This window comes from Apodemus sylvaticus, chromosome 11 (genome assembly GCF_947179515.1).
Source record: "Apodemus sylvaticus chromosome 11, mApoSyl1.1, whole genome shotgun sequence".
Taxonomy (NCBI): domain Eukaryota; kingdom Metazoa; phylum Chordata; class Mammalia; order Rodentia; family Muridae; genus Apodemus; species Apodemus sylvaticus.
The window spans coordinates 75242346-75264799 of record NC_067482.1 but is presented as its reverse complement, the minus strand read 5'-3'; the positions used below and the strand labels follow the sequence as shown (position 1 = coordinate 75264799).

General features: G+C 52.5%; 1 protein-coding gene across 1 annotated transcript in view; it reads left to right on the top strand.

Moving 5' to 3' along the window:
• Ablim2 (actin binding LIM protein family member 2) overlaps positions 1-22454 on the top strand; it is a 126529-nt gene that overhangs the window by 42580 nt on the left and 61495 nt on the right. The window contains exons 3-6 of the mRNA XM_052199151.1: positions 2270-2453; positions 7637-7752; positions 10841-10967; positions 13722-13815. Coding sequence (XP_052055111.1) covers positions 2270-2453; positions 7637-7752; positions 10841-10967; positions 13722-13815 — 521 coding nt within the window. The remainder of the gene's footprint in view (positions 1-2269; positions 2454-7636; positions 7753-10840; positions 10968-13721; positions 13816-22454) is intronic.

Genomic DNA, 22454 nt, shown 5'->3' with positions numbered 1-22454 from the left:
GCCCTCATGCATTCTCACAAGGGCACCCCACTTTCTAGTCCTTCCCCCACTACCACACATGACAAAAACAGCCAGAAACCTTTGTGGTCGTGACCCCAGGATGATGACTGCAGCTGTTTGGAAAAAGAAATGATAATGTGGTACTTCACTCCTAACATAGCCAGGAAAAGCCGTGCCTCAGGACCCACAGAGTGGGCATGAGTTGGAGGTGTGACATCCATTTCACACGGCTCCAGACCACCCCTCCCCAGAGGAGAGGACACATTAGCTCCAGGGAAACTTCTTCAGAGAACAGTAGCCACTCTCTGCGACCTGATCTCAGAACCCCAGCACCTACAGAAAAATCTAGATGTGCGTGTGCATCTGCTTAACCCAGTGCTGCTGGGTAGGCAGAGACAAGAGAATTCCTGGAGCTCACTGGGAAGCCAGCATAGCAGAATCTGAGAGGTCCTGTCTCAAAAACAAATATGGAGGACAACTTGAGGAAGACACCTGGTGTTAACCTCTGACCTCCCTACACACATGAATGTGTACAGATTAGGAAAGAAAAAATGAAAGAAAGGAGGAAAGAAAGAACAAAAGAAAGAAAGAGAAGGAAGGAAGAAAGAAAGACAGAAAGACAGAGAGAGAGAGAGAGAGAGAGAGAGAGAGAGAGAGAGAGAGAGAAAGGGTCCCAGGAAGTGACTGTGACCCTGACTCTGCCTTCTTACCCACTGCTGCCAAACCCTGTGCTCCCCAAACCCTCCAGGCCTCTGAACTTGATCCTTTTCAAACTGTAACGTGATAGAGGCACATTGTCTCCATGAGGGACTTGAGTTACTGGTGAACTTGGACTTTTTATTTTTAGGAGTAGAAGTCTGACATGTCACTGTCTTAGGGTGACCTTGGAATCCTTAAGGCAGACAGGACCTAGCAGCCAGCAGCAGGCCCAGGAGCCATGGAGTCTCTCAGCTGTCTGTGTTCCTCTCTGTCTGCTGCAGTGTGGCTCACTCAAGTCTGTGTCTCTGCCCCTGCACACATTTCTCCTCTAAGGCCTGCCAGTGTTGTCACAGCTGTGACAGGCCGACACAGCCCTTAGTCGGCACCTTGAATATTTGTGACACTGTCTTGTCTCCAAGGCACTGCGGTATAATCCTGATCAGCTCCATCAGCCCCACGGCCTGTTCTTGCAGAAGGGATATTCGTTTGATCTGTGGTGGGACAAGATTAGACCTTGAGTTTCATTCCCAGACTGGGTGTGGAGAAGGAATCCAACATGGCTCCATGCTGGCATCCAGCCTTTGGTAGAAGTGATGGCGGCAGCAGCCGTAGACTGGGATAGCCGGCTGTTAGGATGTAATAGTCTGTAATGTAATAGTTTGACATTGGCATTCCTCTGTGCATGCATATGACCGGGGTCTGGGAGGAGGCTCTTATACCAGTGGTCACAGCTCTGAAAATGTCGTGGAAACTTCCAGGCTGTTCCATCTGAGACGTTGAATGGTTCGCTCTCACATGCTTCTGGGGCTGGAGAGTATGAGGAAGGAACATTCAATGTCCTTAGAAGTTGGCTGGAGCCCACCAGCTGTTGGTGACTAGCAGTCCCGAGGGAGATACTTCAGTCCATAGCCTGCAAGTCTTCTCTGCTCCTCTGCTAAGCTCTGCAGTCTGGGGCTGTGTTAGAAGGGACTTGTGACTCAGTGAGCCTGTAGGTTCTCCTTCTGTTCTCCTTCAGCCATATTACAGGAGTCAGGGGTGGAGGACTGTGGGAGTCCAGAAGATGGGGGGAGGAAGTTTCCCTGTGGATTTGGAGACCATGTAATGGCTCACCTGTCCTCCACTAGGACCTTCATCCCAGAGCAGAGCGTAGAGTGGAAAGCTACCTGGTGTCTGTCTGTCTCTGTCTGTCTGTCTGTCTGTCTCTGTGTGTGTCTGTCTCCCCACTCATGTACACACACACCCTGCTTGACTTCTTCTTCCACCACTGGAACAGCTTGGAGGGACTCGCAGGATCTCAGAGACCAAAAAGTCTCATCATAGCCTAGCAAGGTTGGGAAGCTGGTCCTGTCCTCAGTTTCCCAGTGCTTCTTTCTGGGAGCTTCTATAGGGAAAATACTCTTGACTCTATGCTAGCAGGGGGCTTGCGTCTGTCCCTGGAGCCCCATCCCGGGTATCCTTAGCCATTTGGATTTGTAGACGCTTGCATCGAGTGGGCTGGGGTCGGATGCCCCGGCCCTGAGGCATGAGCTGGTCACTCCACTGACCCAGCCATCGCTCCTCTTCCCCACAGCGTGTGGCTGTGACCTGGCGGAGGGTGGCTTCTTCGTGAGGCAGGGTGAGCACATCTGCACACGTGACTACCAGCGGCTCTATGGCACTCGCTGCTTCAGCTGTGACCGCTTCATTGAAGGCGAAGTGGTGTCGGCGCTTGGGAAGACCTACCACCCCGACTGCTTCGTGTGTGCTGTCTGCAGGTAAGCGGTCCAGCCTCTGCTCTGCCAGCCTCTACCCCTCCTCCTTGCACATCTGCCACAGCCCTGGTTCCACTCCATCTTCACGTACCTGCACCTCCTCTAAGCCTTCCAGCCTCCCAAGCTCAGCCCCACCACAGCCCCTAACCCCTTACCTGGGCCCTGCTCTCTTACCCTTGACCATCCTTTGGCTCCTAGAAACCCCCAGCTGCCCCTACCCAACCCCGTAGCTCACCCTGGCTACCTCTGGTCTCCAAGGCAGCCATCCCTAGCCTGTCCTTGTCCGTGTTCTCAGCTCTCCTCTCTTTTAGACCTTGCTTCCTGCCTTGCCTGCCCAGGTGTTAGCCTGGCCTGCTCTCCCACCCCCATAGGCTCAGGCTCTGTTCCCTGTGTCCTAACCCACCAATGCCACGCCCTTATCTACAGAGGCCGCATGTATTACTGCCCTCAAATCCACCTAGCCACTGTCTTGGCTCAGGACTCAACATGTGACACTGCCCTCTGCCTCATCCTCATCCACCTCAGTGAATGAGTGTCCCCAGCACCCCTGGGGCCTTCCTCAAGCTCTGATCCTTCCTACAGGTGTCTCAGTCTCTTACAACCATGCATTCCTCCTTCCCTCCCTTCATTCCGTCCGTGGGTGCTGGCCCAGGGCTCCACCAGCATTGGCTCTGGACCTGTTTTCTTAGCTTCTTAGATTCCCCCAGAAGGGGAAGGTAGATCCTGTGGAGCACACACTGGGTCGCCCTTCCTCTTCCCTCTCTCTTCTCCTTCCCTCCCACACAGTAGGTTCCTCCTTCCCTGTGTCCTGTCCCTCTGCAACCTGACCCATCTCGGCCCATGGCTGTGTCCTGCCCAATACTGTGATGTGATCTCAGAGGTGGCTGGGAGAGGGCTGGGACTGGGAAGCCTGCTTCTGGTCCCTGGTCCCTGGCATAGAGCACGTGAGCTCCCCTTGAAGAGTCTGGATGCCACCCTGGCAAGGACTATGATCGTTTGTGCCTTCTGACCAGTGGCAGCCGCCCTGGGGCCTCTGGCCAGCAAACACAGGCAAGGGTGCAGAGGAGAGGGAGCATCGGCATTTCCTAGCAGCAGTGTCCGGCTTGGGATGTTTCCCAGCATCATCATGTCCGGTTAGAGATGTTTCCCAGAGGTTCACAACATCAATTTCCTGCTTGTGATGTTTACCACATTCCTTTCCAAGCAGCCATCTATGGCCACAGCATGTACCCAAGGCCAGAGTGGAGCCTTTGGACAGAAGACATCAAGGGGAGGAAGCTCTACAGGAGACATTTTCCATGGAAGAGTTGCTGTGTGCTCTCTAGTGTATGTGGATGGATCAGAGGTCCCCAGAAACACCTTAGCGATTTCCACGTGGCATCAGTCACAGTTGGCCTGAGAGCCCACCTTGGGAAGCCCACAGTATTACAAGTAACAGCAGACAGTGCTGTTCAGGTTGTAGGTCAGGGTGGGGCTCCGCCACCGCACACACTCCGCCACCACACACACAGCAGGCTAGACCCCACCCAGAGTTGGCTGCCAATATGCACACCCTGTAGCTGGGGCCCAAGTTCAGGGGCAGGGAAGCCCAGGCCAGATCCCTGCTGCCTGCTGGAGGTTGAATCTGGAGTGGAGAATAGAGTGATGTGTTTCCTGGCCGGAGTGAGAGGGAGAGTGGAAGGAAGGTACTGGCAGGACATGTAAGACAAGGCGACAGAATGGGCCCTGCAAGTCGCAGGCCAAATACCTACCCCGGCTCCATCAAGAGGACTTCACTCTGTGAGGACAGTTGCCCAAGTGAAATGCTTTAAAAGGAAGAACCCCGCCCCCATGGCTTCAGAAGACTCTGCCCCCATGGCTTCAGAAGACCCCGCCCCCATGGCTTCAGAAGACCCTGCCCCCATGGCTTCAGAAGACCCCGCCCCATGGCTTCAGAAGACCCCGCCCCCATGGCTTCAGAAGACCCCGCCCCCATGGCTTCAGAAGACCCCGCCCCCATGGCTTCAGAAGACCCCGCTCACAATGAATGGTTGCACAGTGCTGCTGCTGCCCACCTTCAAGATGGGCTTCCCTTCTAGAAACACTCTCAGATACACCCAGAGGTGTACTGTAAAGGTTGCCAGATGTTTCTCAGTCCAGTCAAGCTGACAGTGAGCACGAGCCATCAGTGGGCGAGGGCCAGTAAGGCTGCTGTGAGTGCAGTGCAGGGACACTGTGTTCTGAGGACCTTGCTGGTCACTGCACCGGTCCGCCTTATCGGTAGGGTTCAGACAGCCCCGGAGCAGGGGCTGCTGTGCACCTATTCTGCAGGTGAAAGGTGAGCCTCCTTGGGATGTCTGGAGAAGCTGGCAACCTCCTGAGCCCAACCTCCTTACGGGAAGGCGTGAGAGCCCTGCACCCAACTGCACAGAGTCTATGGCATCTGGGATTTGCTCTGAAGTGTAGACCTCCAGATGAGACACCAACCAAAATCTGGGGAAAAGTTAGCAGAGACCACCTGGGTGACATCAGCAGATATGGACATGAGGACAGCCATGCCCATCTTTTGCTGTTTCATGTACAGTGTGTCCAGAAGGCCGTCTAGAAGCCAAACATGTAACTCCCGAAGTGGCCAGGCACATGTAAGAAGTGACTGGAAAATCCAAGTATGGCAGGAGAGGCTTCCACGCTGGTACACAGGGGAGTGGGTGTAGAGCCACTGTCTGCCTGTCCATTGGTCTGTAAGTCTGTTTGCCTGCTTATGTGGGTAGGGGAGACAAACAAAACCAAAAATAAATAAATAAATAAATAAATAAATAAATAAATAAATAAATAAATAAAAACCAAACCAACCAACCAACCAAACAAACAAACAAAAAAACTCCTTTAAAATAATGGAAGAAGATTGTCTAGATTTGCAGAAAACTAGAAACCTACAGCTCCAAAATCTGTGACCCTCAAACAAGATGTTCACAGGCAAGAGAGTACCCAGATGTTCACAATCAACCTTGCCTATGACACCCCAGCGAGAACTTCCCAGGTATGTACAGCCACACTGCAAAGATTTGAAAAAAAAAAGAAAAGAAAGAAAGAAAAAAATCGACAAACAACAGGAAAAATACAACTACCACAACAGAAATCACCCAAAACCCACTGTCTGTAGAAGAGCTCAGACCTCCCCCAGGAGCTATGCATGCTGGGAAACAGTATGAAGATGTCTGTCAGTGCCAAAAGGAAAATAAAACCCACTGAACGGTGCTGTAGTTAGCCAAAACCCTTCTGCAAAAGCAGGCCGGACTCTCAGCCCAAGGCCGCTCTGAGGGGAGCAAACTGATCCAGAGTCAACCTTGCTGATTAAGATGACATTTTAAACGACAGTTGTAATGTTCCAAAATTGATCTTGGTGGTGATGTCATGGCTCTGGGTACAGTAACCTTGTTGGATTACACAATGGGGCACCAGAATAGTGAGCATCAAAACACAGGCACCTTTAAAAAAGAGAGAGAAAGACAAAACAAATCTTTAATGGACACGCAAGAGCTGGGTGAGCTTGGCCCCAGCGGGCCTGCCCCACAACAGAGTGATGGTCTTGTAGGCTGGAGGGAAATAATGCCAAAAGATATCAGCAGAATCTCAATGCAGCCAGGCACACAGTCGGCACACAACCTGCAGTCTCAGCCCCGAGGAGTTTGCAGAAGGATCGCAAGTTTAAGACTATCCCTGGCTCTAGACTGAAGTTCTGCATCAGAACAGGCAAGCATACACTCTATTGCTGTAGAGAGCTGGGGCTCTGAGGATAGACCCCCTCACTGGCCTGGGTAAAAATGGCCCCTGGAGGCTCATGTGTTGGGGCATTTGGTCTCCAGCTGGTGGTACTGTTTGGGAAAGTTGTGGAACTTTTCTGGGGCCTGTGCTTAGATTTCCAGCCTGGCCCTGTTTCCTAGTCACTCCACTTCCTGCCACAGAGCAGTGTGAAGGGCACCGGCCACTCCTGTCTCCATGCCCTCCTCGCCATGATGCACTGGCTTCTACTCCTGAATTGTGGGCCAAGATGAGTCGCTTCTTGTTGGGTGTTTTGTCGTAGCAACAAGAAAATAACTGACAAAGATCAAATATGTAAAGAACCTTTATGATCCAATAAGAAACATCCAACATGAGCAATATGGCTTATCACACACAAACTTTACCAAAGAACCAAAAGATACAGAAGGGATACTCACATTAGCATCATTAGCTGCTGGGGACATTGACCAAGGCAATTGTGAAATGCCAGCTGTGCCCACTGGTAGAGAGATACAACCTATGGTGGATATTAGCAAGGGCTGGCAAGGCCATGAAGCAAGGAGACGTGAAATGGTACAGTTTCCTTGGAGACAGAATCACATAGTTGGTGACCAGGAATTTCACTTTGGGAAGGAAGTCCTGTGATGCAGGTGTCATCAGAACAGCTCAAGGACCCTTCAACAGATGCAATGGAGTAATGCTCAGCCCTGAAAAAGGACAGACTGGTGGCATGAGGAGCAGCCACGTGGGCAGATCTTGGCCATGTGTTGCTGAACAAAACACTCATATATGACTCTGTTGTCTGGGTATGGAAAGTGGGGTCACGGGAGAGAGCCATGGACCTTTTGTGCTAGTCAGCTGTTCTGTGTCGCAGTAATGGGATTATACTGCGTGCACATTTTTCTAGAATGTATCTCCATTGAAGCTTGTAGATTGGATGGCTGCTGGGTATTCACAGCCCTGGCATCTGAGGTAGCGTGTTCCAAAAGGGATGTCTGACCGGATGGCAAGCCAATAGTCTTCCTTTGCATGCGAGATACAGGAACAGAGAGACTGAGTAACGTACTCTAGGGTGCACAGCTAGAGTGTGACCAAGAACACATTAGAGATTGTCAGGGGCTCTCTCTCTCAATCCTAAAGTCTCTTTACCTGAAGAGATGCATCATGTTATGACATGGTATCTTTCAAACCACACTATTAGCAGGTGACAGGTGCAGGCATCCATGAACTGCAGGGGACACGGGACAGTCAAGAAGGTTGCAGGAACCAGCCAGCAAGGTGGGGGACCTGGGTCCAGCCTAGTCTGCCTAGGTTCTTGGTCCTCTAGAAAGAGTATTGTCTGCTGAGTCAGAAAGCCATGCCTTGAAGTGACAGCAGGAGAGAAGGACCTTAGGTGGCTGACAGGATGTCCAATCTCATTTCAGGCTGCCCTTTCCTCCTGGGGACCGTGTGACGTTCAATGGGAAGGAGTGTATGTGCCAGAAGTGTTCCCCGCCCACGTCGCTGGGCAACAGTGCTCACGTGGCCCAGGGCCTCCGGAGTAAGTGTGACCAGGGGTCTGTAAGGGCGGGTGCTGAGCTGCAAGCTGGGGTGGCTTCTACAGGACCTGGGATGGAGTCTGACTCTGTGGCCTGCGCAGTACTAGAGCACTGAATGCTGGGAACCCAGTAGGAAACCCTCCTCCGCCCACCCTGCCCCAGCCTCCTGCCGCTAAGCCTTTTGCACAGGCAGGGCCATCACAGCCACCTCAGCTTTTCCATCCTATGTCCCTTGAATTGTCACCCAGCTCTAGGTCTCCTCCCCCAGGAAGCCTTCCCAGTCTCCTCCTCTCTGTGGTGCTGGCAGGAGATCGGGTCCACCGTGATGGCAGAGCCATGTGCAGTGTGCAGAGCAGGGGCAGCTGTCTCTGGGAACCTCTGAGACCCCCTGTGGGTCTCTCATAGACTAAGATGTTTGTTATCTGTGGATGGCAGATAGGCAGTAGCTGTCACAGAACTTCCTGGCCACTGGCAAAGCCATGTAGGGCTTCCAGGGCACGGGGTGGGGCGGGGGGCTTTCACAGTGAGCATGCCATCCCATGACAACACTTATTCACCTCGCAGGGATATGGATGGGGGTTGGTGAGAGCAACTCCATGGTGGTCCAGAGCCCCAGAATCCCTGTGTGGGGCCTAGGCAGGGGACCCAGACAGTCCTCCACTTGCTACTCTAGAGTGCCAGGCGGGCCGGTGGCAATGTTGCCAGTCATGCCCCTCCCGCTGTAGCAGCCCCAGCTCTGCTCCCAGCAGCAGCTGCTAGAGCAGAGCCAGGCTCTCGGGTAGATGGCCTTGGGACCCGCCTTCACTCGTTCTACCTCCCGGGATCTGTGCTTGTGTCTGTGCTCTAGTGGGTCGGAATGTCACCCTTTCCTTGGGATACACAAGTGATTGTGGGTGGTTACGTAGCAGGTGGGAGGCAGTTAGCCGCTGAATCTCAGCAGCCTCACCTGGAGGTTGGTCCTCTCTCTGATGCCTGCAGGAGGCCTATTCTTCCTGTCTTCTGGCCTTCTCAGCAGTCTGGTGTGGTATTGACCACAGGTCAGCCATCACTCAGAGGAGCTGCTCAGACTCAGGACTATGAGTATTTGGGGCCATGTTTCTCTGGTGGCACTGTATGGTGCAGCTGGTCTATGCTACTTAGAGCATTCCTCTTTGTCTCCCCTTTACTGCCCTCCCCCATGCCACCCCTAATACTAGATAGGAGAGAAAGAAGGGTAGAGAGAAGAGAGTGGTAGAGACCCCTGAGTCTCATTTCTTTTTTCTTGTCTCTTCTTTGAGCGTGACTACTAACAAACTGCAAACAGCCTCCCTGAATGACTGACAGCCACCAACTCCACCTCTGGAGTCCTAGCATTTACATAGCCTCTGAAAAAAAATCCCGTAATTCCAAATGTTGCAGAACTGCAGAAACAGTCAGCAGCTGGCAAGACCACGTTTCTGCCAGAGCACGAGGCAAATCATAGTCAGCTGATGGGAAGCAGACCCAGATTCCCACACCTGGAACTAAATAAAAAAAAAATCTGTATTTTTTAAAGAAACCAAAATTCCAATAAAACCCTGAATGGTTGAGTGTCCTTGGAATCCTAGCACTTGCAGGGTAGAGGCAGGAAGATCGTGAGTTCAAAGTCATCCTCAACTGTCTTGAGTTTGAGCCCAGCATAAGCTACCCTGTGTCAACAAACAGAACCTAAAACTATCAGTACTGAGCATGTGCAGACATCTTCTTGTCCTTATTCCCAGGGAGTACAGTGTGGTGACTGTTCACTTCCTGTCTGTGTGCTCCAGATAGCACTGGTCAAAGAAGCTTTAAACCTGTGGGAGGTGTGACTGATGTGCAGACTATGCCTCTCCCTAGACAAGACTTCAGTGTTCAGGGGGTCCTGGAACTCAGCCCTGGATACTGAGAGGCAGTGTACCCACACAGGCTGTGCACAGCATGTAATATCCACATGCATCCTGCACAGATACACGCACATGTGATACACATGTCCCCACCGTTACCCCTGTGTGCTCACCCTACACGCCCTGCCTGTTCCGATTTGCTGATGGCTCCCACACATCCTCCACTGAATGACAAGGACCTCAGTGTAGCAGCTCCCTTTGTGGAGGGACCAGCTGGCTTAGCAGAACAGGGCCAGGACCTGAGGCCCAGGGACCCCAGGAGCACGGAGCAGGGGCACAGCTGGGGGAGAAGAGGCTCCTGGGAGCCTGATCAGGGCTCAGACTAGGATACTACCACACAATGAGGAATGCTGGTCTTCATGGCTGCGGAGGGGTTCAGAGAGAGAAAGCAGAAATGAGCAGGACAGGTGCAGAAGAAGCTGTCTGGATCTGGGATAGGCCTTGCAGACTAGGGGTCAGAACAGAGAGCAGAGGGGAAGAGACCCCAAACACAGTGGCCTCAGATAACCAGAGGAGAAGCTGGGATATGTGGATCAAAGAGAATCCCCACAGGGGCTCTAGGCAGGTAAGGGGGGAGTAGAGGTGAAGGCTGGGACTCAGAGCTATCCAGGAGGGGAGTCCAGGCAGGTGGGAATGTTGGGCCAGGAGTAGAAGGGGCAAAGGGGGATGGGGCTCAGACCTCTCCAGAAAGGTCAAGTCCCTTAGGTGAGATGCTGTATAATGCTTATGTTTACCATTCTGCCTCCAACTAAGGATGGATTTGGGGTTTTACCAGGTTTACACCTGATCATGCATGCCACTCTCTGTAACCCCAGGCTAGCCTAGACCCCAGTACACCATGGTGGGACTTGATTCTGTGCCAGATGCAATCTTTTAGGAGGCTGGGTCTCATCTCCACTGTGGTTTTCCAGTTTTCAGCCCAGGCTGCAAGGGGTCAGTGCTCCTCAACATGGGATCGAGCCCCACCATTGGCTATGCCAATGCTCCTTTCAACTTTGAGACAGGGTCCTTGTAGTATGCCACTGTGTCTGGGCCTCCCCTCTAGGGCTACCTTGGGTGAGTCTGGGGCCTAAGATTCTGAGGGGTTAAGTCCAGGTCATGCTGAGTGCCCCTGGGGGTTTTGTGGGGCCCTGCAATACGAGGCCTCTGGGCCCACGGTGAAGGTATCTGTGTTTGTTCTCCGTTCCAGGTTGTGGGGGCTGTGGCTTAGAAATCAAGAACGGCCAGGCCCTGGTGGCTTTGGACAAGCACTGGCACCTGGGATGCTTCAAGTGCAAGACCTGTGGGAAACTCCTCAATGCAGAGTACATCAGCAAGTGAGTGTGGTGGGCAGAACCAGCCCAGGAAGGCCTTGCCCGATGCTGCAGGTAGGGCGGGGTGTCCAGTCCTGGTGCGCTGACTAGTCCTGCTACTGGACAAAGAGCCAGGGCCAGGGCTTGCTCTGGTCCCTGCAGCCTTCACCTTCATTCCCAGCAGTCTTGTTGAAATGTGTTGCAATCTCTGGCTCTGACTTCACAAAACACCTGTCTCAGCTAGGTGTGGTGGTGCACACCTTTAATCCCAGCACTTGGGAAGCAGAGGCAGGCAGATCTCTGAGTTTGAGACCAACCTGGTATAAAGAGTGAGTTCTAGGATAGCCAGGGCTACATAAAGAAACTCTGTCTCAAAAAGCAACAAACAAACAAACAAACACAAAAAGCACCTGCCTCTCTGTTGCAGGATGTCACCAACTGCTTGGTGCCTGGACATTCCTGGCACGGATGCCCTGTGGAGCACAAAACCACCGATAGATACTAGCCACAGGGCTCGCAGGGCTGGCTGCTCCCATGTGGGCATGGGACCTACAGGCAGATGCTCTGATCTACAGAGATGGACTTTAGGATGTCTGCTACCCACTGGCTCCGTGCTCTCCCAGCATACTGTGAAGGGGGTGACAGTGCCTGAGCAGGAGCGAGCATTTGCCAGAGGCTGTGGGACCATGTCATGAGCTGGGATATATTTTAACCCTGGGATCAGGGAGGTGAGGCAGAGGGTCCCCACAGTGTAAGCTGGGGTAGGGTAGGGCTTGGAGGAGTCCTCCCAGCACAGGAAAGTCCTCCTCCATGCTCCAAACCTGGAATCCACATAGAGGTTGATTGGGTGAGAAAAGTTCCCTATATGATTACATAGAGTGGAATGCGTGTGCCCAAATGCACGCACAGACTTGCACACACACATGCACACATGTATGTACACATGCACACATGTATATGTACATATACATATACACACATGCACGCAACATATGCACATACATCCCTCCATGCATGCATACAAACATGAACACATGCATGTACATGCAGACCCATGTACATACACACGAATGTCCAGGAGCATATGTGTAGAGAGTCTCAGTGGCCAATATGTTCATGCTGGCACCCAGGTTGACCATACATTCTGTCGCCAGGGTCTGAATAGGGAGTAACAGGGACCTCTCTGTGTTCCTGATTATAATACCACATGACCCACTGATCACAAAGTGAAACATTGTCCCACAAACCGAAGTGAGCTTCCTTCCATCCCGATGGATGACTCGGTAAAGCCTCACTCCGCTGACCTGCATCACAGCCACACTGGATAGTGACTCAGGCAGGCAGCGCCTGGTGTGCAGGACTCTTTGAAGAAAATGGCAGTGTTGTCCCCCATCAGGTGCCACCCCACACAGGGCGTTGGTGGCTCACCCACACCAGCATGTTACTTAGCAGCCTCCAGAACTGAGGGGGAGATCACACTGGTGTTGCCATGGAGATGGTATCTAAGAACTTCCTGGGTTTGCTGAAGATACACGGGATCACGGGGTCTCCCGGTCTACAGCCTCCCTCCCTCTGGGAGGCACCTGTGAGAGTTGAGATCAGTGAAGGACAGACACAGAGGGGTACCCATCCCTGGAGCATCCATCTGGGGCACCGTGAGGGGCCGGACATTGTGGGAAGGAGTGTGGCACTCAGTTTAAACTCCGAGTAAGCTTGTCCTTGCTAGCTAGCTAGAGTCCATAATAGCTGCAGCCCCCGCAGTGGGTGTGCTTTATAGTGGCAGATGTCATCCTCCTGTCACCTCCACACTGGGTGGTGACTTATGTCTTGGACACTGACAAGTGCTTTTCTTAAGCAGTCCCCAGCATAGCCTTCATAGGACAACCTCACTCTCACTGCTCCCGTTTTACCCTGGGAGGGGCTGACGTTCCCTGGCATTAAGTAACACATTGGGGACACGGTATTTGGGTCCAAGGTCATTTGCTTGTCTCCTCCCAGCACCCCCTTCCTGTCCTGAGTGTGGCCACATGCAACCTCCTTGTCCCCCAAGCCCTCCCTTCCCTGTGCCCTCTCCCTACCTTTGTGGCCCTTCATCTCTTGCTAGGCTCACAGTTTGGAGGAAGAAGAATAGGTAAATTAGGAGATCTCCTGTCCGCACAGTCTCTCCATGATAGTGGGCTGACGGCTAGTTCGTTTAATACAGAACAGAATCAGCCATCCTCCCGAGCGCAGCCTCCAGGACACCACCACCCTCCACACCGACTCCTGCTGCGCTGGCTGTACAGCCACATTTGAAAACACAGGCAGAAGGCAGGCTTTACCTCAGAAGCCTTCACCTACAGCCAGAGGTGCCCTGTGCCCCTCTGTTTTGTCACACTTGCTTCTGGCCTTCAAGTCACCCCTGCACCCTTGTCCTCAGGGTGGGTGCCCTTGTTTTGCTCTCTCTCTGGCCCCTGGACAGAAGGATCTGGGAGGGGAGCCAGGTCTGTGACTTAGCACCTTTCCCTTCCCAGGCTGCTTCCGTTCCTCATCCCAGTCTCTGGAGCCCTCCCTCTTCACTCTGTCGCCCACTGGGCAGGTGGCCTGGCCCCTGCTCCTCTGTATAAATACCTGGGAAATACGTAGTTGTTTCATGTGGTGGCAAATGAATGCTACTGCCCAGGAATTGTCCCCTCAGAGTAGGAGGAAGCCTCCCTTCCTCCACGTTGATGAGTTTTGTTACATGTTGGGGGCCAAGTGGGTGACCCCATGCCCTCCTGATTGCCTGTCTCATTTCAGGGATGGGCTGCCCTACTGCGAGACTGATTATCACACCAAGTTTGGCATCCGCTGCGATGGCTGTGAGAAGTATATCACTGGCCGGGTGCTGGAGGTGAGAGACCTGTGGCCGGCCGGGGCTGACGCTCTCTGGGGTCTAATCTCAGAAAGAGGTGGATCCTCTAGCTGTCCCTTCCCGGTGCCCAGAACCCTCAGCACACTCTCAGCCTGTTCTTGTCCATACACAGTTCATGTTGGCACTTAGCTCACCCCCTCACATGGGACCTGGGATGTGCTAGACTGCTCCTCTTGTTAGACACAGCATGCTCTGATTTGCTGTGTTAAGTAAGACTACAGTGAACATCTTTCTCCCAAGGCTTTGTTGGTGCTCCTAGTCTTCCTTCAGAAACACGGATGTTGGGTCAAAACTGCAAACGCTTGTACAGTTCATGGCAGTCACTGTAAACTGCTAGCTTTTAGGTTAGAGCAGTGCTTCTCACCCTTCCTAATCCTGTGACTCTTTAATGCAATTCCTCATGGTGGGGAGACCCCAGACCATAACATTATTTTTGTTGCTACTTCATAACTGTACTGTTGCTACTGTTATTAATTTAAGTATCTGATAGGCAGGGTATCTGATATCCAACTCCTGTGAAAGGGTCATTTGACCCCTTTCCAAAGGGGTCGAGACCTACAGGTTAAGAACCTTTGGGTTAGCATCTTCTGACCCTCTCCCACCCCAGCCTTTGCTGACCAGGCTCTGGTGAGGCTCTGCCTTTCCCCAGCCCTGAGGCAGGCTACCAGTTCTGCCTCTCTGTCATTAGCTTTGCTTGCTTCTGCATTGGGATCTCCAAGCTGTTGGAATGGGTTGTGTAGTAAGATTGTGACTTTGGTCTCTTGCGGGTCCTGTGAGTCTTGTCCTGGATGGGGTGCACAGCTGATTTAATACAGGCATATTCTGGATCAGGACAAAAGACCAACCTGTCCCATTACACATAAGCCTGGTCCCATCCTCTCCGCACTTCCCCTGCTTCTCCCTCCACTTGCTCTGGAGTTTTCCTCTGCCCATGAGCCTTCCCTGTTTCCCTCCCTGAGCAAGAGTTCCTCTTCAGTGGTTTTTGTTTTCATTATTTTTATTTATTTTTTAATTGGGGTCTCATGTAGCCCAAGGCTGGCCTTGAACTTGCAATGTTGAGGTTGACCTGCAATTTTTGATCCCCCTGCCTCAATGCCGTGTGCCTCCAGAAGCTTTTAAAACAGCTTGAGTGGTGCCTGTTAGAGCATCTGCCAGGATCAGCCCGGGCAGAGACTTCCAGGATGGCTGCGACTGTAACAACTGTGTGGTTTCACATCCCTAGACAGCCCACCTGGCCTCCCTGACTCTCTGTGTCCCTCCCCATAGCACACTGAGGCCGGCACTCTGCAGTCCCACCCAGGACCTCAAGGTCAAGAAACCATGTCTGTCCTCCCTTACAGACCTGAAGCCCCTGCCTCTCCCTCTTACCTTGGCACCCATGTCCCTGGCCGACCACACAGCTGTCCTTCTTTCTTTGAAGTAAACTCAGCCAGGTGTGGGGAATCACCACCACCATCACCCCCGCCCCACGCCCCCAACAGAGCTTCACACCAACTGTCCTAAATCTCCTGACCTCAGCCAGATAGCAGACCTTGGGTGGCATGGCAACCTAACCTTGTCTCACCAAGTTGGCTCTGTGGGCTCATGGGGGGAGGGGCCTCTCGGATCCATCTCTGCCATTGCTGCTGATACTAAAAGCACAGTTTGGAAACCTGACCCACATCACTGCAGAGGCTGGCAGACCCTCACTAGAAAAGCTAGCCTGGCTGGGCAGACCTGGTCCAGTACTGAGAGCTGGACTGTGAGAGAGTTGGTGAGGCTTGTACTATGACAGGTCCCATGTCTCAGCTCCGAGTTGCCCCAGGACGTCCTTGTGAGGCCATTGCGGTCCCCCATGCATGATGAGAGCAAGCACATGACCTCATCTGTAGCATGAGCATCCTTATTGCATGTCTCTGGGCCACGTGCAGTGAGGCACGTTAGTGTACTCTATCTGGATCGTGCAGAGGGGCTGTCCTAGCTGTCAGGACCTGGACAGTCCTGGCTTTTCTCTACATTCTGCAGTGGAGGAGAAAGGTCTTCCCCGGTGGGGGAGGGGACGGTGCATGCTTTTGGTTTTGCCTTCTCTGGGGGCGAGTGTGCGGCAGTGGTGGTTAGCGGAGGTGGCACGGCTGAGTCGTTCTTCTGCGGGCTCCGCACAGCTCTGAGAATCCTCCTGGCGGGTGTGAGGTGGGAGCTGCGGGCGGAGACAACCAGCTCTGCAGAAGGGAGCCCCGCTGCAGTAGTGCTGCCTGAAGCTGGCCCAGGCAGGCTGATGCCCAGCTGGTGATGCTGCACTCTTGGGGAGCTGCAGGGACGAGTGACTTATTGGAAGAAAGAAACAAGGACAAGAGTACGGAGGCTGGCCGGGGGCAAGGGTGACACAAGCAGTCTCCTGCGCTGAGAAGGGCTGGGGACAGACCCCGTGCAGGTAGGAAGCCTGGCAGAGCTGTGCCGGGCCAGGTGGGTGGGCTGCTGGCGGTCCCTGCAGTCTCTCTTGCCCCCAGCTGTCCTCTCTGTGAAGCCCAAACAGGAGCTTCCTGGGTCCCCCTCCCCCAACCCCCACAGCAGCCTCATTTGTGCTGTGACTGTGTCAGGCAGGCATGGTGCCATCTTAAGCTGTTGGTGCCAGCAGCACCGCCTCAGAAACGTGTGTTCCTGGTGATGGATGGTACTACTCCTCTTCTTGTCTTCCGTCACTCCGTCACTCTGCTCTGTGGGGACTTGTACGGTCACAGGAGGGGGACTAGCAGAGATGGGTGGGTGAGAGTGGCGGCAGTGCCAGTGCCGTATGGCATGAGGCAGAGCTCACACCTGGTTACAAGGCTACAGCCCCGAAGTGGCTGAAGTCGGTGCATAGAGAGCAGCAGTTTGCCAGAGGATTCATGAAACGTGTCCTTTGGAACTGGGTATAGGAGAGAGGTGTGGGCAGGGGGGTGTTCCTGACAGCGCTCAGAGCCTAGTCCTTAGCCGACACCCTATTTCCTCTCACCACAAAAGTGGGGATAAGCATGGTATGGGGGTGTAACTTAGCAGCTCTCTTAGCCCTGATGGCACCATGGTTTGAGGCTCACTTTCAGTACAGTTTTATACCTATGGCTGTTGCCGTGGTAACATGAAGGCCAGGGCTCCTTGGGACCACTAATTAATTCCTTCCTCACTCCCTTCCTCCATTGCGCTTTTCTTTCCTTCTCCATTCCTGGTATTAACTCCAGTGGGACTCACTGGGTCCCACTGGGAGCTGGGGTCCCCACTGTGAAGGATGTGTGCAGGAAAAGAGGCTGGACCCGGGAGCCACAGACATTTGTTTCCGAACACCGTCCTCTGTCATGACCGGATGCTGCTTTCAGCGCCTCACTATGTATTCCCACGGGTGGGCGCATTCCTCGGCGCTCCATAGGCTTGCCTCCTTCCTCCCAGCAGAGAGCAAACTGTTTTCAAATAAGTTGGGAGCATTTGAAAGCTGTAATGAAGACAGCATCTCAAGCCCCCCTTTGAAAGTGTTTTCTAAAGACATACTGGCTTATGTAAAACAAACAAACAAAAACACTGCAATGAATGCTGATACCTATTCAGTATTTAGAAATGGTATTTTTTCATTTCACGTACACACACACACACAAGGCAACCCACAGATTTACACATGGATATAATACCTAGAGACACACAGAAAGGCACAGGCACACAGCATGCCACATATAAGTACACATACACAGAGACTAGGCATATATTTCATGCAGACACAGACACATACATACACAGATAAAGGCGCATGTGCATATACCACTGTAGGCCTGGGTCCTCAACTGTTCCCACATGTGTTTGACTAGACCGCTCTGTTCCCAGGGAGTACTTGTGCTTGACCATGGACTTGTCTGAGGTGTCCTTTTCAGGGATGCATCCCTGGGTGGACCCTAAGAGTGGACATATGGGTAGATGACACACTTCCCAAGAGGACTCCCTAAGTGAAGCCAATGGTGAGGACACAGAGGGAGGTGGAGCTAGGAGCAGCCAGTGGGCCTCGTGTGTCAGTATTGGGTCGTGAGAAGTGGGGAGCCAGTGGGGTGTTAAGGGGAGTGGGAACAGGAACAGAGCCAGAGTCTGGGAAGGGACTCCAGACCTCCAGGGCTTCACTGGGCATGCACCAACTTGACTCTCCCTTTGAGACAAGTGGTTCCCACAAGGTGTCAGAAGAGCCCCGGGAACCCAATGCTACTGCAGCCACCAGATACCTCTGGGCTGCCCGGTACCCACTCTGGTTCTTTGATTCCTTGCCTTGTGAATTTCATTTCCTCATTGCACCATGGCAATTAGGACTTTTAACATCTGGGTTCAGTTTCTGAAATCCACAAGAAATTTGCAAACCTGGCATGGTGGTGGTACCCACCTGGAATTCCAGTATTCAGGAGGTAGAGGCAGGAGACTTATAGGTTCAAGGCTAACCTGCGCTACAAAGTGAGCTTGTCTCTACAGACCAAAGTCTGGGCTAAAGCTCAGTGGGAGAACAGTTGCCCAGAAAAGGCAAGACTATGAATTCAAGTCAAACACTGTAAAAATAAGCAAGAATAAAGGCATATATACTTTCGAGACTGGCCAAGGAAAGTCCGCAGATGCAAGCAGCCACCTGCAGGGCCAGCTCTGCTTTCCATGGTACAACCAAAGGAGAACCTAGGGACAGCAGGAGGCAAATCCAGGTCTCTAGGTAACCTGTTTTATCAGACTTAATAGTTGGGCCTGAGGAAGAGGGTACTGGCCTTGGGTGTGGGAGGCTCAGTCAGGAAGGTCTGGATTTCTGCTGACCAGCGGAGTAGAGGTCCCTTGCTTTAGCCTGCAGAGGAGAAGAGGCGTGTCTAAGGGCATGAGGCATCTACCCCACCTTAGTACCACTGACCCTTCTGCAGGGATGCTGGGGACTATTCTCAGAGCCCTGCCTGCTGGCCTGGCCCCGTGGGGCTGTAGAGGCTTCTTGTCCTTATAGGCTGCTTGCATCTCCAGTGCCAGCTTTGATGTTTTGCTAAAGATGACAGTCGCTTGTTGGAAGGCATACGATATTTTTCTGAAACCACACAGTGCCAAAACCTCTTCGGTTTCTGATGCGCTGTTCAGATCTGAGCCATTAGTGTTAAAGCAACTCACTCTTGATGCTTCAGGTCTTCCCGTGGGAAAACCCTGTTTGAACAGATAACTGGAAGACGCCTCGTCTGACAGTGGGCTATGACATCAGCAGCAGAGAGACTTGCATTTGACTTCTTATGTTCCGTCTGGAGAGCGTGGGGGAGGGGGTCTGGGGTCCTACTTCAGCCTCTATTTTATAATAGGAGACACTGAACCCCAAGACAGGTCACAAGGCCCAGGTCACACAAAGTAATTAAAGGTCTCAGGCAGCAATCATCCCCTGACTTTTGCTGTGACCTGGGATGGGTCAGGTGACTTGAAGGCTCATCCCCAGTGGGCGTCACAGCTAAATGGTGTTCTGTATGACACCTGGGATGCAGGCCTTCCATTTCATCTTTCTATCACAGACGGATTGTTCCAGAACGTAGAGCCGTTTTGAAACATGGCTCAGCTGTTGTCTGCCATGCTTTGGAGATGAGTGGTCCCCAGCAAGAGTGAGAGAAGTTGTCTCTCCTAGCTGTGAGGCTGAGAATGACAGTCTCATGTAGTCAAGATGTGTGGTCAGTGGGGGAGGGGTGGTGCTGGGAGCAATGGCTCACCTGTGGCTCTGACTTGGGTGTGGGGCTTGGTAGTAAGTTAGCCATGTGCTGTGTCCATATAAGAAGCCACATAGTACTCAGTAACCACCTCCCCTTCACCACGCCCATTACCCTATAGTACCACCAGGTATAGGAACTGACCACATGGATAATGGGTGCGTGGAGTTCAGCCACAGCCAGTGTGTAGGCTCTACGGCTATAACACCATCTGGGGAGTACTATCTGGTCCAGGCTGGGAGCTTGTCAACCTGGCTAACGTCCTGGCTCTGCCCTACTAGTCCTTAGGCCTTACGAAGGTCTTCTGGCTTCTCTGAACCTCAGTTTCCTCATCTAAGCAGAGGGTATGGTTGTACCCACACATGGACATGGATGCATAGAAATCTCTGGATGTGTTGCTGACGTGTGCATGACGGTGACAAGAACACCACCAGGGGCCAACCTCTTCCAGATGCAGAGAGCCCAAACTGTGCAGTGAAGAATACACTAAAACACATAAACTCCAAGGTGTCCCAAGCTATTAGTGTTCAAATCTCTGCCCACTAGTTCCTTAGCTTTTCCATTTCCCCAAAGGAACCTTCCGCACACCTCTGGTCCCTGGCTGCCTCTGTGGCTTGGCCTGTTCTGGGTGTTTCTGGGAGTCACACAACTGGCCTTATGTGGCTGGTCCTTTCCTTCAGTGCTCACAGGCTGTCCACACACTGTTGCTCCTATGGGTGCTTCCTCCATTCTGTAGCCCTGCAGGATCCCTCGGACGGGCCTGCCGCACCGTGTCCTTCGCGGAGCATGTGTGAGCTTAGGAGCCATTGGCCATTGTGTGCCTTGGTGATGGGAACTGGGCATAAGAGTCCTTGCTATATTTTGGACACCAAGGACTGAATTTATAGTTTATATGTGAGAGGGCACAATTCTCCACAGGCCTCCTGCACTCTTGGCTGTTCTTGTACACTTACTGCTGTTTTGATGGGTACAAGGTACCTTGTCCTCAGAGGCCAGGAGATGGTTTGCAAGTTCCCAAGACAGTAACATGTGACAGGGCGCATCTTTTCAGCTCCATCATTTTCTTACCATCTTTAGAGAAATGTCTATGTTGCCCCACCCCCACCCATGGTGTATGTAGACATGTGTGCAGGTGTGCGCACCTGTGTTCAGAGACGAGGTAGGTGCCAGGTGTCGTCCCCTGTCACTCTCAGCTTATTCCTTTGGGACAACCGCTCTGCAGACCTGTCAGCTGATAAGCCCCGGCCCTACTCCTGTCTCTGTCCCTGCCCCTGTATTGCCAGGGTTTCAGGAACACGAGAGAGCATGCTTAGCTCATTACCTGGGTGACGGGATTTGAACTCAGCTTTCTGTGGCTGCACAGCGAACCTTCAAGAGCTGAGAGATCTCTCCAGCCCATTTCGTTTTTTTTAATGACATACTTATTTGGTCTTAACAACAACAACAACAACAACAAACAACAACAACAAAGCAGCCAAACAAATAACCAACACTATTGGAGAGCCACACACTTCCACGAAACAGAAACAAACAACCTGTTACACAGACAGTCACAGGTTCTGTCCTAAGTTCACAGTCTGTTGTCACCCGTGACTTCCTTGTCACATCCCTGGTTCTCCTGTCCTGTGAGGCGTTGTGTCCTGCCAGTGGCAATGCTGCCCTGGCCCCACACAGCACCTTGGTTTCACGGTTTGGCCAAGTGTTAGGATCCTCCATTCCCCAAGGCCAGACCTTCTGCCTCCAAATTCCTCCCATCATGGGTCCAAAATATGGAGGTTGAGTTTTGTGATTTCTGACCTCTATAGACGTCACCACCTATGCAGTTGCTGCTGCCACCATGGTAAAGTTTCCTCCTGTCCTCCGTTACCATAGCCACTCCTGCCATACCCCCACCCACCACTACCACAGCCTCTGCCTTCTCCAGAGTGCTGAGGACCGCCTCCCCTATAACCACCATTATTGCCAAACTCATTAGGGCCACCAGCGCTGCCACCACATCCACCAACACTTTGGTCCTGGAAGTCACCCCCATGACCCAGATTGTCATTGTCTCCCAAGCCCTCTGTACTGTCACTACCAGCGTTTCCAGGAGAACCGCATGGGCCCCCATGAAGCCCTGGCCATCTCAGGTGTTAACAGGGCTCACCTCTCAACTCTCTCAGTGTGGCAGCCACTTCCAAGATGACTACTGACAGTGAGGCATTTCTGAATGACAACCTCGTCGTCAGAGTCGTGGTCCTAAGAGGCAATGAGCAGAGCTGTTCCTTTCCCCGATGCCTGTCATAATTCCAACCACTTCACTTTCTCTTGCCGTGGTTTTCCCCAGTGGTGACCAGGGCGATGGTAGCCGGGTCAGTGGCTGCGACACTACCGTCAGTGGCTGCTGTTGTAATGACGGAGGTGACGTTGGCTGTGATCATAGAAGGAAAGGTCTTTTCCATACGTAAGAGGTCACCTCGTCTTTGATAATCTTCTCTCCACTGCCTTTGACTCGCTGTTTTGTTTTTTTTTTTCATACATATCATATGGTTTTACACTCACAACTTTATCTCCTTCTAGTCTGGTGCTGGCCATGAGTGTGTCCTATGGTTCCTCAGACATTCAGAGATGGTTTTAAAGCCCAGCTTTCTGATAACATCAGGAAGCTGAGAGATTTCAATGAGACCCTGTCTCATCCACAGGCAAAAAAGTGCCATTCCCATCTCATCTGGGTCCTGTCTTATTGAACAGCAGCAGTTCTTTACATATTCTGGATCCCATGCCCTTACTAGGTTTATGACTTGAGAAGCCACCCTCCCCCTTTTCGACTTGTCTTCTTAGTCTTCTGCCAGGGCCCTTTGCTGAGCAGGAGGTTTTGTGAGTTCCATGGTTCTGCTGTCCAGTCTAAGTCTCCATCCAGGTAAATGTGGGCTTTCTGCCAGGTTTTCA